This window comes from Zonotrichia leucophrys, chromosome 13 (assembly GCF_028769735.1).
Source record: "Zonotrichia leucophrys gambelii isolate GWCS_2022_RI chromosome 13, RI_Zleu_2.0, whole genome shotgun sequence".
NCBI lineage: Eukaryota > Metazoa > Chordata > Aves > Passeriformes > Passerellidae > Zonotrichia > Zonotrichia leucophrys.
The window spans coordinates 10,266,673-10,283,964 of record NC_088183.1 but is presented as its reverse complement, the minus strand read 5'-3'; the positions used below and the strand labels follow the sequence as shown (position 1 = coordinate 10,283,964).

The 17,292-nt window shown below is 39.8% G+C and overlaps 1 protein-coding gene across 13 annotated transcripts in view; it reads left to right on the top strand.

Moving 5' to 3' along the window:
- RAPGEF6 (Rap guanine nucleotide exchange factor 6) overlaps positions 1-17,292 on the top strand; it is a 125,984-nt gene that overhangs the window by 89,967 nt on the left and 18,725 nt on the right. For 6 of the 13 annotated variants that reach the window (XM_064724809.1, XM_064724803.1, XM_064724808.1 and 3 more), the window contains 10 exons: positions 337-445; positions 2,185-2,428; positions 3,023-3,180; positions 4,323-4,337; positions 6,965-7,205; positions 8,244-8,627; positions 10,831-11,042; positions 11,935-12,058; positions 14,287-14,310; positions 16,963-17,183. In XM_064724809.1, the coding sequence (XP_064580879.1) occupies positions 337-445; positions 2,185-2,428; positions 3,023-3,180; positions 4,323-4,337; positions 6,965-7,205; positions 8,244-8,627; positions 10,831-11,042; positions 11,935-12,058; positions 14,287-14,310; positions 16,963-17,183 (1,732 nt within the window). The remainder of the gene's footprint in view (positions 1-336; positions 446-2,184; positions 2,429-3,022; positions 3,181-4,322; positions 4,338-6,964; positions 7,206-8,243; positions 8,628-10,830; positions 11,043-11,934; positions 12,059-14,286; positions 14,311-16,962; positions 17,184-17,292) is intronic. The other 7 variants (XM_064724810.1, XM_064724804.1, XM_064724799.1 and 4 more) reach the window with 3 other exon arrangements.

Sequence of the window (17,292 nt, the reverse complement as noted above, 5' to 3'; positions counted from 1 at the left end):
CAGATCACACTCAGTGAAAATCCACCTTTGAAGTGATATCTGTGGCTTATGATCCACTATTTCTGATTAATTGCAAGAATGTCATGTTATCATAGAAAATGAACTTATTTAAAGCATTTTTCAAGTAAAAATGGAAGTGCTGACCTATTTACAGGATATAACTTCTCTGACATGATGAAAATAGTTATTTTACGTGGAATGTTTTCATTCTGTAGCTGCTGTAAAGATTAAATGGTAATTCCTGGGAAGTTCTTACTGTGCCTGTATTATCACCTTTGTATTTGTAACTCCGTCAGATATATGTTCTCTAATGGTCCCAATTTTTATTTCTTAAAGATAATGGAAGTAAATGGACAGAATTTTGAGAACATTACCTTTGTAAAAGCTCTGGAAATCTTAAAGAATAACACACATCTCTCCATTACTGTAAAAACAAACATTTTTGGTGAGTAGACTGTATGTATTATATATATTTATGTGTGAAAGAAAAACTCCACTCCTTCTGGCTTTATGAGTGCAATAGGGTTCCACCTTTTTTTTCCACCTTGCTCTTGAGGTGAGAAGTTGTGCAGAAGTCCCCTCATTGTGCCTCTGTTTGCTTGGATAAGTTCTCATGTGCCAAAGGCTGCATGTTGAGTGGCACAGAGCCAGCACAGGCAGCTCTTCAGCTCCCTGAGAAATCCTCAGATGACTGTTTAAGCTGATTTCGTGTCCCTCCATGCAGTGGGGCTGAAACAAAGCCAGGGGATCTGGACCAAAATATTTTTGCCAAGAAACAGCAAAAATGTAAGACTGGGATTTTGTGAAACTTTCTTTAAGGGCTGTAAGAATGAGAGGATAAATTACCTTTATAATTGAAAAGGGGATATAAAAAGTGGTATGGCATATAAATGTTGGCTTTTAATTGTCATCATGAATATAAACACCTAAATACCTCTTTAAAATCTGAGTCAAATCATCTGTTCTTTTTCCATATTCTTGTTAAGGCAACAGAATAACAAAAGCTACAGAAAGAAGGAGACTGTGCCCAGGATAGCTCCTTCCTGCATAGTTGTATCCATATCTTCTGATGGTTTTATTCTCCTATTTCCTTCTCCCAGTTACCTGCCCTTGCTCATTGTTGATTTTCTTTTCATTATTATACTGTGTTGATCACTGTGCAGCTAAAAAGGTTCAAGCCCTCAGCAGTTGCTCATTAGAATAATGCAAAAAAGGCCTGAAACAACCTGAGTCACCAGTGGTCCAGACTGAGTGAAATGACATGAAATGAAGCATCACTAGAACTGAGACAGGGATAGGTTGTTAATTTATTATAAATGTGAGCAACATACACTTGCAAGTGGGTTCTAATCTCCTCCTGCTAGCTGATAGAATTTCAAGGTGATTTCTCTGATAAATTTTAATGAATTTATATCTTGAAGCTTTTTTCAACAGTGATAACTATTATTCTGTTATCCTGACTTCCTAATTGAGTGTTAAGTATCTGGTACTGACTATGAGCAATTCCTGTTGTTCTATTCAAATCTATACTGGGAAAGCTTGTAGCCTTAGCTTTTATTATGCAACAGAAATGTCCCATTTAATTGGACTTTGTGGACAGAAAATTTTGGTTGCCTTCCTCATAGGGACAATCTGAGTAATTTGCTTTGTTTTGAGTTCTGCATTCTTCCAGTATCACCATTTTTTCAATAGAAAATCCTGAATTTCTGACTTGAAAGGTTTTCAAAAGATTTTTAAAGGATCTTTAAAGAAGCAATTGTTGTTGACAAGACAGTTTGAACTTTTTTTTTCACCTTATATATGTGGAAAGAAACAGAACAAACCCCCTGTAATTTCCATGGAATTCCAGCTTTGAGAATGTCAGTGTGGGTTATAGACTAGCTTAGTTTCATAAATGCAATAGGAAATCTGATACAGCTTCTGTTCAGTAGTAGAGGCAAAGATAGTTAGGGAAAATATCAGTTTGTGTTGCAGTTACTCTTGAAGAGGCATGTGCACTCCATTACCTAAAAGATGCAAACAAAAAAAGCCAATAAATGTATAGTGCTTATTGCCCTGCATGCAGTGTTTCCTTATTGTCTCTCTGGGACATGGGAAGCAAAAGGTTTGAGGGGAAAAGAAAATTTCATTGTTAAGTTCTGACTCTGCAAAGATTACTCACAACTACTGTATCTTCTCTTGCAGTGTTTAAGGAGCTGCTCTGCAGGATAGGACAGGAGAAGAATGGAATCCCACATATTCCAAAAATTGCAGAAAAGAAAAACAACCGTTATTCTATCCCAGATATGCCTGGAGATGTGGAACAGATGTTTCCCCGTGAAAAAGGAAACAAGAAAATGAAAGCAAACACTGTGTCTGGTGGGAGAAACAGAATCAGGAAAATTTTAGACAAGACCCGTTTCAGCATCTTGCCTCCAAAACTGTTCAGGTTTGTCAGACTCTTTTGCCAAAAGAGTTCCTGATTAGGTTGTGTTGCTTTAATCATAGAATATTTGGAAAGGGATTGAGTTGAGAAGGAACTTAAATATCTTAAAGATTATCCCATTCCAGCCCCTCCCATGGGCAGGGACACCTTCCACTAGTCCAGGTTGCTCCCAGCCCCATCCAACCTGGCCTTGGACACTTCCAGGGATGGGGCAGCCACAGCTGCTCTGGGTGACCTGTGCCAGGGCCTCACCTCCCTCACAGGGGGGAATTTCTCCCTAACCTCTACCTAAAACCTACCCTTCTTCATACTCAGGCCATTAAGAGATACCAGTTGCTTAGGATGTCTAGTCATTGTGTCCATGTTGCTTATGTTTTTTAAAAAATCATGGCACCTGCCCCAAGAATGCAGAACAAGACCAAAATATCTTTTCTCTCTCCATGAACGCTTTCAAATCTTTACCCTCATCTTGTTTTGAAAGCCTGTCTACAGCATGTAGTTAAAACAGCTGAGCACCATTATTTTCCTTAGTTTCATTCATGCCAAGGTGAGAAGGAGGAGTTTGGTGCAGGTGACTGAAGCAGCTCTGTTTTGCAGCGACGGCAGCGTGAGCCAGTCCCAGGACGACAGCATCGTGGGGACGCGGCAGTGCCGCCACAGCCTGGCCATCATGCCCATCCCTGGCACCCTTTCCTCCAGCAGCCCTGACCTGCTGCAGCCCACAACCAGCATTCTGGATTTCTCTAACCCTTCAGGTAAGTGGCAGCTTGAGGTTGATTTACAGGATGGTTAACAAGGCAGCTGGGTCAGGGGGAATATTGTACTGTACTCACATCCCTGGTGCTGAGGGCAGTTGCTTGGCATTGTTAGGCATCCTGTGGGCCTGACAGGGATGAAATTGAAATGTACTGAAAATCCACACTGCCTGAGCCTCTCTTGCCTACTTTTTTTTATGTCATGTGAGACTTACTTTTTTTTTTTAACAAAGAAATGTATTTTGCCACTTCTGAGAGCCTTTAATTTACTTGGCTCTGGTGGAAGGAGATAATCTTTGTTAGCCCCTTTCTCCTTTGCCATCTCTCCTCAGTGCTTTGACTTGTCCATCCTTCTATCTGCCAGTATATATTTCAGGCAGTATTGTGGATAGAATAGGACTGCCATGGTAGCAGCACAGTGATTTTCATGTTTTACAAACATTATATATGCTCAACAGTATGTCTAAAATCCTAAAAAATGTTTTGAGCTATGTGGTCTGGGCTTTCATTGCTGTTGCTGTAGGAATCCAGTTTATGGGGTGGCTGCAGGAGGCATTTGTTGCAATATGCAGCTGCCTGTAAACATGTCTGGTCAGAATATTTTTTTTCCCTATTTTAAGTGTAAGTTCTGTACATAATGACATATTCTGTAAAGTGTTTTGTGACTGTGACTTATGTTTACATAAACATGCAGATTTCCCCTTTAAAAGGGATGTGCACTGATGTATCTTATCAGGTGCATAAATATCCATAGCAAAAAAAGTTCCTTTTTTGCTGCAATTCCAGATCCTTGCTGCCTGCATGAGAGCTACATGTTTTTCAGAAAATTTTAATTTAATACTATACAAGTTACCACTTAATATGAAATGGTGGTAAGTAGTTCATCTTGGATAGAATCACAGAATGATTTGGGTTGGAAAGAACCTTTAATGGTCAAATATTCCAAGCCCCCTACCATGGGCAGGGACATCTTCAGCTGGCTCACTTAGCTTTACTTTAAGCTTGCTATAACAAATATGCTGCCAGTTTGAATGTCAGAGAAAACCAAATTATTTCTGACAGTGTACACTTGATAAGTTTTGTAAGCATCTCAGTCTTGATTTTGTGTTGATACAATTTTTTTCTTTTTCTCCTGTCTGCAGCTGTTGGGTTTTACTGTAAGTATCCTCATGTAAAGCATCCTGCAGACCTTAATATTGCATGGCTTGCCTGTAAATGTAGCACTATCAGACATTGCACTGACATAGTTATCACTGTGGGGCATTGGATAGCCCTGTGCTCTGTGATTTTCCTTAAAACAAATCCATAGGTTGCTGTACAGGCACAGTGCTGTGCTGAGGCTGAGACCTGCATTTTATTCCCATTTCTGCCCCCAGCACACTGAATGACTTCTTGCAGGTTCCTCTGCTTCTCTGTGGCCTTGCTTTAAAGGGATGAAGTTGCTTGTATCTCTTTCATAGAACTGAAGTTTCAGAGGATAATAGTTCTGAGGTTTAGTTTGTTCTTCTGTTGTACTTCATAACTAAAATTCTGTGCATGCCAGCCTGAAATGTGCTTTGTATTGTCAAAATGAGCTGAATAATGCATAAAAAATTTAATTTAATAATTTATGTTTGCCTGCTTAAAAGCAAAGACTGTGAAGACAGAAATGTGCCTGTAATTTTTCCCTTATCTGTCAAAAGTTACATTGTTTTGATTGCATGGGTTTGGGGTTTTTTGTTTGTTTGTTGGTTTTGGGTTTTTTTTTACTTTTTTCTCCCCAATTAAATTTCAGTTTTACACCTTGAATGTGTTCTTGTTTTTAGGTATGTTGATACCAAAGTATAGATGTTTCCCTCTTCTGTTTCTTTATTATCACTTTTATGACAGGCACTTCTCTTAATTATTCAGTATGTCATTTCCAACCCTTTCACTCTGAAATAAAGTACAAATACTTCTCCCTTATATTGTCCCTATTCACATATATATATATATATTGAACTTCCATATTCAGCTAGAACCCAGCTTCTGATGAGAATGTTCTGATAATGTTTTAATCATAATCATGAAACTGTTAAAAGAATTAGGTTTCAGTTGGAATTTTTTTAGCCCATGTTTTCTTCCATCTTAAAATTTTTTTACAGCTGTTATTGAGTCTTTCTTTTTTCCAATGGGTGGGACCTTTGGTGCTGAATCATAGATTACCTGGTTACCTTTTACTTTGAAATTCCTTCTACTTGTGCCCATAACACACATAAATCCTGATGTGAGAAAAAGTGACCCCAGGGTCACTACCCCCAAAGATCTTTGTTGCCTCCTTAAGCAGTGGATTGTGATGGAGGAAAATCAATGTGTGGGCAGTGGGGTGAGCAGCATCTGAAACTGTGCTCAGAGACCTGAAGGACCTGGGTGCTCTGACAACCAGGATGATTCCCTGGGCTGGTTCCCCTTGGGCAGAGGGACACCTGAGCATCACTGGGGCTCCAGGGCAGGTCTCAAACCACAGATTTGGCACTCAAGGACTGGACAAATAGCAGTGAGAGAAGAGAAGGGGAGGGCTGTTTGGGAGGTGTTGCTTTAATGGCGGCCCTTCCCTCACCGGGGATCTCTAATGCAGCAGTTATGGAATATCTGCCTCTGCTGTGGTTTTGGAGAGCTTCAGACTCTGAAGGCTGAGGGCTCAGCAGCATCCTCCCACCTTCTCAGCTCTGCAGAAAAGTTGTGAAGTTTTAGTCTTCAGGGAAGGGAAAACTGGGCTTCCCTGTGCTTAAAATTACGGAGCATTTTGACTCCTGACATTTTTTTTAAAAATCAGTTTTATTTAGAAAACTAAACTTTCTGTAATAACTAATAGAGTAAATTATTTGCAATCATCAAGCTGTGCATTAAACACATGTTTCTGTAGATATTTATTTCCTGCTGTAGGCTGCCTCAGATTAAGCTGTTCTCTAATGCATTTATAATACATAAAATGTGCTATAAATAAGTACACCAGCCAAAGAATTAACTGCTGGCAGCAGCTTAGTTCCTTCAGGAGAGAGAGTGAGGGTAAAAGCCCATGGCTAGTTCTAGGAGCAATTAAATCTCCTTTCCTCCTCATATCCTCCCACCCCAAGCCCATCCATCCGTACTTGGTGGCTTCCCATCCCTGGGAAGAGTGCCCTGGCACGTGTGTGGACCTGGCTCTCACAGACACAGGAGAGCCAAAGCAGGAATGATGCTGCCAAAGTTTTTAAGACACGCTGTGAAGGAGCAGTGCACAGTCTAGTTACATACCTGCATGTCTTGTGCTTTGATTGGAGTCACGGGATGGTAGAGTAATTGGGTTTTAGAAGAGCAGAGAGGACAAGAGTCTTATTTTTTCCTTACAAAGATAAAAAAAGCCCCAGAGTATTTTAAATATTTTTTAAGTCCAGCATGTTTTTTTCCCCAGAACCTGGTTGTTTTTGTTTCCTGATGATCAAATGGGACAGTAAATCATAGAATCAGAGAATGGTTTGGCTTGCAATAAGATCATCTAGTTCCTCCCCACACCTTGCACTAGACAAGATCCAAGCTTTATCCAGCCTGATGTTGAACACCTCCAGGGATGGAGAGTCCACAGCCTCTTTGGGCAGCCTGTGCCAGGGCCTCACCCCCTCACAGGGAAGAATTTGTCCCTAATATCCAGTTAAACCTGCCCTCCTTCAGCTCAAGCCAATTCCCCCTTGTTCTATCACATGCCCTTGTAAAATATCCAAGTGACCTTGTGTCTTTTCAAGGGAAAAGTACATCACACATTAAAGGTGTTGTGCTCTTTTTTTAGATATTCCAGATCAAGTGATCCGAGTCTTCAAAGCAGATCAGCAGAGCTGTTACATCATCATCAGCAAAGACACTACAGCAAAGGAGGTGGTGAGTCATGCTGTCCACGAGTTCAACCTGACGGGAGCCCCTGAGACCTATTCCCTGTGTGAGGTGTCCGTCAGTCCCGAGGGGGTCATCAAGCAGCGGCGCCTCCCGGACCAGTTCTCCAAGCTGGCGGACAGGATCCAGCTCAATGGACGGTGAATATCCCTTCTTTTGCTTGGATTTTATTTGGCTTTTGGGATTGAAGTGTTGCACGCTGGAAAAGACCTCCATGATAATTAATCCCAAACATCAGGGAGAGGTGATTATTAATTAAAAATAGATGGGTGTCTGTTGGAAGCACAAGCAAGTAATTGCCAGTAACTTACACTTCACTCTCTTCTTTGGATCGCCTTCCTCTTCTGCACCCAAAAATCTCTCCCTAAATTTACCGTGAGCTTGCTTGAGGGCAGCTAAATTTAGCAGATTAAGATAATGTATATAGTGGTTTACACTTAGAGAAAAAGGTTATATTTGTTTTGATACTTCTCACATGTACTTGAGGATTAAAGAATACAATTAATTCCTTTCTAAGCGTTATGCTGCAATGAACTGATACTAACCTGAGATGAATTCTTCCATTTTTAAGTAAACTGTTCTGAATATTTCTAAAATGTTAAGTGCTTTGGTTTTATCTGATGACCCGATCCATACCAGAAGAAAGTTTATTAAAGTAAAGTATTCTGTAGTTGTCTTTGCTAGGCAACAGAGGGAATTTATGAGTAATAAACTTTTGTGTATCTGAAAGTGATTTACCTGGGACCATAGAATGAATTTTCCAGATATATTTTCATTTCCTGAATACTCTGTGCCTCATGCACATATTAGTATGCCACAGTAAATTTATGGAAAAAAACCATGCAAAATTTGTGTGCGAGATGTAGAAATACATTAACAGGAGATGTCTCAGGGCTAGTGTGTTTTTGAAATGCTGTTTTTGCTGCTGAATTTACAAATCGAAAAGGTGAGCACTACAGCATATTACAGAGTACAGTGTAAAAATATTAACAAAGAGCTTTTGAAATGTTTGTTTACTTAAGTAATGGTGCTATTTAACGTTTACTGAAGTACAAGGTTATGTTGTTCCTTCTTGTCTCTGAAATGCTCACAGTGATTAGTATAGTTCAATGTCTTTGTGTTCCCAAACCCTCTGAAGAGCATCTCTAATGTGTTGTTTTTCCTCAATCATTCTTCAGCTATTATCTGAAAAACAACATGGAAACAGAAACCTTGTGCTCAGATGAGGATGCTCAAGAGCTACTCCGAGAGAGCCAGATTTCCCTGCTGCAGCTGAGCACCATCGAGGTGGCCACCCAGCTTTCCATGCGCGACTTTGAGCTGTTCCGCAACATCGAGCCCACGGAGTACATCGACGACCTTTACAAGCTGGACTCCAAAACAGGCAACGCTCACCTGAAACAGTTTGAGGATGTCATAAATCAAGAGACCTTCTGGGTTGCCATGGAAATTTTAGCAGAACCCAACCAGCTCAAAAGAATGAAGATTATTAAGCATTTCATTAAAATTGCTCTCCACTGTCGAGAATGCAAGAACTTCAATTCCATGTTTGCGGTGATAAGGTAAAATACTTCCCATTTCTGAGATCTGATTGGTGCTGTTACAGGCAATTCTGGTAGTCCAAATGAAAGGGAAGAAATGGGAATAACCTGAGCAGACTACAGCTGGGGCTGGGGGGTTTTCCAAAGCCAGACTGGTCAGAGGTGGACTGTCACCAGAGCCTCTGCACTGTCACCTCAGCTCTTCAGTCCTGTTACAGTGCTAGGTGTGACAGTCTCTCTTTCCCTGGTACATCACAGGAAAAGAGAAGATGGGCACAAAGCACTGTGTGATTGATGAACTGCAGAAACCTGCCTGAGCACTGTGTTGTTTTCTGTGACTTTGGCACCCAATTTCCCTTCTTTCTGTCAGTCACTGTTACTTTTCCAGGGTGCACCGAGTCATATATGTGATGATGAGATTACTTTATTTCTTCCTTGCATTGTAAGGACTTGCTCAAATCAGTCTTTGTTTTGGTTTCATTTTCCTTCTCATTCTTTCCTGTCATCTACTTGCTTCTATTTTATTTTTCCCCTCTTCCGTTGCACATTTAAGCTTTCTCTTCTGATTTATACTGAATGCTGGTGCTTTAACAGCATGAGTTCATCATTTCCTGTATTTGCAATTATCTTACACCAAGCCTTTACTGTAGGAAAAAAAAAAGACACTGTGATTCATCAGACAAAGATCTGGATTTGTATCCCAGCAGCATTATTGAAAACACCATTTTAAAATATTTTCTTCCATGTCTAACCAGTTCATCAAATGTATTGGCTTGTAGTTAGTCATTAAAGAATTCACGAGTTTCTGTGAAGGGTACTGGACAGTCAGTGAGACTGTGGCTGCTCATTATGTGGGAATACACACATAGATACTGATTCTAATTTTTATATTCTGCTCCCCAATTTTCATGGTTTATTCTAGGTACTAGAAAAGGAAATTACTCTTTCTGCTTCTCATTTAAGTCTAATCAGGCCATGACTAAAGTGGTCTTTTTTCTGGGAAAAAAAAAAAGGCAAATAAGTTAGTTTTTGTTTTACTCTTATTTCCAGAAGAATATTTTTTTTTTTAGCATATGGCACAGGGGTTTTCTTTCTTGCCTTGTCCTGCACAGCAGTTTGGTGCCATATGTCTCATGAAACAGGAAGATAACCATCTTAATGTAGCATGGAAAAGAGGAGCTGTGGGCTGGCATATGTTTGATTTTTTTCATGTAAGATAAGGCTTTGTTTGACATAGCAAGGAGAGAAATTTGTCTAAAAAATAAACCAAATACAAAATAAATTTTTGAAAAAAAAATAAAATCTGAGAATAGCAAATTCAGTGATAGTGTGGATCTGGATTTGCTAAGCAGTGCTGCAGCACATCCCTTTCCAGTTCTGCAAAGGTGAGGACTTTACAATTACTGCAGAATTCCTTGAACCATAGGTGGTAACAAATTATGATAGGAGACTGAATTTAATTTATTAAGTTTTTATTTAATGGGGTATTTTTGTATCCAAATAATTCTGGATATATTTTTTCTTAGTAGGAATGAGGGCGCAGTGACAAGTTTTAGCATATCTGCTGCTTCCAATTCTCAGTCAGTTGCTCATTTAAAATGCTCTTGTTTGAAGCTCTGAAGTCAGAGAATCACAGAATGGTTTGGGTTGGAAGAGACCTTAAAGCTAAACTCATTCCAGCCCCCTGCCATGGGCTGGGACACCTTCCACTACACCAGGCTGCTCCAAGCCCCAGCCAGCCTGTCCTTGAGCACTTAAGGGATGGAGCATCCACAGCCTCTCTGGGCAGCTTGTGCTGGGGTCTCACCACCCTCAGAAGAAAGAATTTCTTTCTGAAGTCTTGCCACTTCTCCTTGGGATGAGCTCTGCACTGTTCTCATTTTCTGTGCAGTCATTGGTTCGCCTCATGCATATTTTACCATTTTTGTTACTGTGGTATACATTTTTACAGGATTCTTAAATAGATGTCAGTCCTGTATTACAGAGATACTATTTTGGCAGTAATTTGAAATTTGTACCTTAAGCAGTCATGGTTTTTACCAGTCCTGTTTAAACAGCAGAGGGTTATTGTGATGAACTCGTAGCCTGCTATTCACCCAGCTCCACAGTTAACCTTGGGAAAGCTATTTTTAATCCTTAGAAAAACAACCTCCCAACCCTTCACTTCCTTCTGAAAGGTAACAATTCCACTCACAGCTAATAATGAAACATTTCTGCCTTGCAGTGGGTTAAATCTTGCACCAGTAGCTCGTCTCAGAGGCACTTGGGAAAAGTTACCCAGCAAGTATGAAAAGCACCTCAGAGACCTTCAAGATCTTTTTGATCCATCTCGAAACATGGCAAAATATCGCAACATCCTCAGCAGCCAGAGCATGCAGCCTCCAATTATCCCACTTTTCCCTGTTGTCAAGAAAGATATCACATTTCTGCATGAAGGTAATGTCAAACAGAGAGAAAATAAATGAAGCATTGAATGTACTTCAGCCTTTTCTTCAGTGCTCATTGTGTCCACATGTGTCTAACGAAGCTGGCACCAGTAGGATGCTTTTGAGGGATCCTTTGTAGGAGGGAAATAAAACAGAACTGAGAATGCCTAATGGAAGAGACTGGTTCTAGACAAAAATTAAAAATAAAATGCATATTTTTAATATTTTGAAAGCAATGCTGTAATCCTCCTCAGCTGTCCTGAGGTTTAGGGTGGAAGCGTAGGTGAGTGTGCTGTCTGCTAGCTACATTACTTCAAATGTTTTCTCTTAGAAAAAACTAGTTGCTGTAATGTTTCCAGGTTTTCATTCCATGTTGTGGCATGCACACAGTGCTACACCTCCTACTCTTGCTTTCAACATTTTCAAGGGATTTTGTTTAAATATTTCCATCTTATTCCCTTTATACAAAGTCCTGTTTACAACTAGTTGAGGTGAACCATTTCCAAATATGCTTAATTCTTGGTTGTGATGACTCAGAACTATTTAAACTTTTTTCCTAATGTGAATGTTGTTAATGTCAATTCTGTATTTATATTATTTTAATATTATGCAAGTGAATTTGGGCATAATTCACTTATTTATTTTTCCTCCTACTAATACTTGTTACTTTAGAAATGAATTAACAAAAAGATATAGGGTAGTCCAAATGAGTTTGATTCCATCAGTGTTTTGAGAGAACATCCTGTTTTCTTGCTGCTTTGATGAAAAAAATTTTGTTGATTAGGGGATAGGAAAGGGAGAACGATAACAAGGGAAGAACTAGAAGCACAGTGGCTGTTCAGAAATGTTTATTACTCCTTTTTTTTTTTTTCTTTCCTTATGTGTGTGTTTCAATTATGCAGGCAATGATTCTAAAGTGGATGGCCTGGTGAATTTTGAGAAGCTGCGGATGATCGCCAAGGAAATCCGCCAAGTTGTCCGGATGACCTCTGCAAACATGGATCCAGCTGTGATGTTCAGACAAAGGTGTGCAAAGGGAGGGGCAGCAGCACTGAAGGGGTCTCACTGTGGGGGGATCTGGGTCTCTGTGTGCATCAGCACGTTGGTGTTTCATTGTGTACATCATCATTGACATCTACCATCAAACCACACAGCCTTTATCAAATTATGGCAAAACAGTTGATGCTTCCCAGACCTGCTTTGAATGACGAATAAACCCATTTATTGCCTTTAAAAAGCACAGAAGAATAAGTTCTAATTTTAATGATACATATTTCTGCCAAATAAAATGCTAGTGTCAGTAGAGTTTTGAGAGAGATATAATATTACAGGGTACAATATTTAGATATGAGAGAGAGATAAAAAGCACCTCAATCACTGATGTATAGATCTGAAATGCTGTTTCAAAACAAAACTCCACTGATAACATATTAAATTCAAACTAAATATTTTTTATTTGTTCTAAGCACAGCTTGTTCCACCTACATAATGTTTGATATGTGCAGGCTTCAGCAGGTGGAGGGTGTTTTCTTGGCTTATTTTTCTTATTTTTTTCTTTTTATCCTGATGCTAAATATCACCGGGCTTGGTGTTAACAAAGCACAGAATAAAAACAACATAACTCCTAATCTGCTGCTGATTAGCTCCAGATTTTATTTAGTGGAAATGAATTATTTCCTGCATCTGTTTTCTCCCCACTGGCTGAACTGAAAGCATCAGTGGCTCTGATGTTGTGTCCATCCAGGGTCCTGACCCTGCAGGTGTCTATGGGATGGGTGGTGGCCTCTCTCCTTGCACTGTCTGCCTCAAACTGATGGGCCAGACAAGCCCCCTCAGGCAGCTGGGTCATGGCTGAGCAGCCACATGGCTCTGACTTCAGAAAATTCTCTGCTGAGCTGCCCATACCTGTGTGTGCCCCAGCAGAGCAGAGCTCTCTGAGCACCCTGGAGGGAGCAGTGCAGGTAGGAGACACAGGGGACAGTTTTTTGGGTGAATTTTACTTCATCCACCCAAAATTGCAGTCTCCTGTGCAGCTGTGATTCTCTCTGATGTGTGAATTCAGTGACATCTGTGCAGTGGAAGAAATAGGGCATGCAAGGATAGGGAGCCTCTGTAGGAGCACAGAGATTTGGATCTCTGTGGTATTCCAGTGGTCAGGATCACAGAGGATCATCAGTTCTGTCTGAAGGTGTATAGGGGGATGTCAGGGGATGAACTTTCGGGTCCCCCCCAACAGAAACTGTTCTGTGACTCTAAAATGTCTCAGTTTGAGCCAGAAATAACCACAGTGGAGATTCACTTTTTTACAGTTGGATAGAACTTAGCAAGATTTCATTTTTAGTATAAAATTACAAAGTCAGTTACTGAGAAATTGTGATTGCTTATCAGAAACTTTGGCATTCACAGCTGAAATTAGTCTATAAATAACCTCCCTGATGGCCCATGCACTTCCTAAGACCTCATGAAGTCTAATAATTAAATAAATTTAATAGTAAGAAGTTACCTTTAGTATGTTTTTCAGAATTTCAGAGCACATTTTAATGACTGTAATTTAAATTACACACACTGCCATAAACTGCTTAGGCATCCAATATTAGAGATAGTGCCAAAGATTAAAAGAAAATAATTCCATGTTTTCATGTAATTTATATTAATTTTCATTGTCTCTCATGTTTGATCTCTCAGTTTGTGTTATGAAGCATTAAATAAATGCTTTTGAAGATAAAAAATCAACAAGAAAAGTCTGTATTAGTGGTATCATCAGACTTTTTACAAGTTCATTACAAATTACTGAGAGCATCTAGACTTTCAAGGTGTGTTTGGCAACTGGCTTGTTTTCCAGCCAACAGTCAAGAGAAAAAAACACAATAAACTTGAATATTGATAGTGATGATTTCTCATACACTTTCAACAGGCAAAGAATAAAATCATTTTATCCCATTCTCTGCAATATGAATGAGTTGCACTCCATCAAATTTGAATTTGACTTACAGAAAATAAATTAATGCAAATTTAAATTTTTCAATTAATAGTTTAAACAAAAAACTGATAGATATAAAAGTATTTGTCAAGTCTTGCCCCTGCATTTCATGAAAACATTGTGTTATTGTTTGAGAAGAATTTGGCTGTATAGAGATTTTTCTTTTCTGTTCTTTCCTGTCTACATCTTTCTTCCTGACTCTCAACTGTTTTATTTTTTTCCTGTGCTTTTCTGTTCAAATACATGCTTCAATGTATATGGCTCTTGCTTACAGGAAGAAGAGGTGGAGAAGTTTGGGGTAAGTGTAGAGCTGAATGCAACTAAGATAAATAAAGATTATGCAACTCTTAACATACTGCATCCTCCTCGTTAGTGCATGCATCTGAAATACAGCATGCATTTTATTAACCCTGCAATACATGTTTTTTTGAAAACAGGAGTGAGAGGTTACAGCCAACATTTTACTGCAGCTATAAGAATTCTGAGTTGCTTTTGTGTAGTAAATAAGTTTGGCTTTGTGCATTAAAAAACCTTGCTGTGCAGTTATATTGGAAGGCAAACTGTTGTGGGAAGTAAATGAAATAAGTAACTTGCCTTTTAACATGTTACTGGAAAGATGAAGCCATTCTGCATTTTCAACTATAAAGACACTTTGAATTGTGGTAATGATGTAGTAATTTCCTCCCTGAGGTTTATCTTCGGGCAACCTTCAAAGTATTTATTTTTAGCGTATGTTTAAAATGTATCTCACATTTCCTGCGCCAAAATCCTCATTGATCCTCCCGGGAGTATTGGTTGTGTGAGGTCTGGATCACAGAATGGCTAAAGATGAGAATTCTGATGTTGGCCAGGGAAATTCCTGCCTGGCTCAGAGCAGTGATTTTAAGACTGACATTGTAGCCGTATTTTATGTGTTGTGTGTTACCTGTGTGCCTTTGCATAGCAGTGATGGGGACAGTGCCAGGACCTGGGCTGGTCATACTGGGCTCAGCAGGTTTGAGACTGGTCCCTGATGCTGGTGTGGATGCCCTTGGCTGGCAGCATTTGGTGTTCAATAATCAACTGCTCACAAGGCAGCTCATGGGGAGAAATAGCCAGGACCCATGGAGCCGCTGTAATTTCCAACCTCTGGAATGACTGTGAACAAATGGGAACAAGGAAAAATAATTGTTAAAAGAAATAGAATAAAATTGCCTTAAAATCAAATCCAGACTTGAAAAAAAAGTCAGTGTGTACATAAACAACAAAATATTTCTATCATTTAAAATGAGCATAGTTTTCTGATCATTGTAGAATAGCTTTGTCCTTATCCTTCAAGAGACATGAGTGTCCCCTTGGTTTGAATAGCTGTGAACACTCCATCATGCTTTTTGCTTCTCCTTGTCTCCAATAACATTACTTTTTTATTTAATTAAGCTATAAATTGCTGAGAGCTTTTAAGCTTCTATTTTCTCTCAGAATGATTTATTTAACATGTCTGAAAATATTGCAGTTAGCTGTTTTCCAGCATTTATTTTCTAAGCTCAGTTTACTTGATTCCTTGGATTTTCTCTAACAACATGTTTCATTCTGACTCCTTTGGCCATTATGGCTCTTCTGTGCCTGATGTTGTTTATTCTGCCACTTGTGATTCTGTAAACACACAAGATCTTGATAAATGTCTTCATGTAGCTTTAAAATTTTTCATCTGAATATTTAAAAATCCCTACACAAACCCAGCTTTGAACAACTCTGACATTTCCCGTTAGAATTTACATGTGACTTGTACTGTGATCTCCATTTATTTGAAAATGCATCAGAGCTGGTGTGGCTGTAGGACTTTTGGCAGTTGAAACAGAGGTGACTGTGTTTAAACCATACCCTGATCAGTTGTTTGGTCACTTTTCCAGTGTGCATAGGAGTGACTGTCAGGGAGACTAACTCATGTTCTTTAACTATTACAGTATTATTTATTTTTGCTTCAGTTACTGATAGATTTGAGAGCTCAAACTTAGGAGTATTGAGGAGTATCCTCTTTCATAGATGCAAGTCTGTACACATCTGGGTGTATGTTTATCATCACTGCCTTCCTCACCTTTCTTGGGATACATTTTTTAATGAGCTGCTCTTCTGTGAATGTTTTTAGTTAACTGAAGAAAGAAGTTAAGTGTGTAATCAAATGCACTTTGTACATTTAACATAATTTGCCCTTTGTTTAACCTTTATGAGAAGCTCAGTTTTCTAAGAGGATTGCAGTGGTCACTCACTTCCGTGCTCAGCTAAGTGCCAGAAGTTTCTGCGTAAGCCTGATGCACACAGTGGGTACCCAGTTCCTTAAACCACCAAAGTTATCAAGTTTGTCCACTTCTAGAATCTGCAGTTGAATTCACAGAGCTCTTAACGTTGGAAAAGACCTCTGAGATCATGAAATCCAGCCTTCAACCCAACACCACCACCGTGTTGACCACTAAACCTTGTCCTCAAGTGTAACCTTAAACATGTGTTTTTTGAACACTCCCAGGGATGGTGACCCCACCACTGCCCTGGGAAGGCTGTTCCAGGTTTTGACAATCCTTTCCATGAAGAAGTTTTTCCTGATGTCCAGTTTAAGCCTCTCCTGGCACAACTTGAGGCCGTTTCTTGTCGTCAGCTGCGGGTCCTGCAGCACAAGCCTGGGGTTCATTAGTGGAGCTGAATGAGTTCCACACACAACACTGACCCTTGTTCTTCTCAGCTCCACATCTCCATAGGCAGTCCTGCTCTAGGCTCAAATCCCTGCTCTCAATGTACCCAAATACGTTAAGACAATTGTTGTTTTAATGCTGTTCATCCTTTTTAACTCATTTGCATCAGCATGCACTAGCCCTAACTGAAGATTATTGGTATTAATCTGCTTTGGCCTATGCTGCTCTGTAGCTCTTTGCTGCTGTTGAGAACTGAACCTTGAGTGCTCTGATCTTTTCTCTCGTAGGTCTCTGAGCCAGGGCAGCATGAACTCCAACATGCTGGACGTGCAGGGAGGGGCTCACAAGAAGCGCGCGCGCCGCAGCTCGCTCCTCAACGCCAAGAAGCTCTACGAGGATGCCCAGATGGCCAGGAAGGTGAAGCAGTACCTGTCCAACCTCAGCGTGGAGACAGATGAAGAGAAGATCCAGATATTGTCACTTCAGTGTGAGCCTGCATACAGCACTTGTAAGTACAGTGAGCTAGAACAGCAGCATGATCGATAGCATTTATAAAAAAGATTGTTCTTCTCTAAAAATACTCTTAAACTTTTCTTCCAAGGAGAGAATACTGTAGG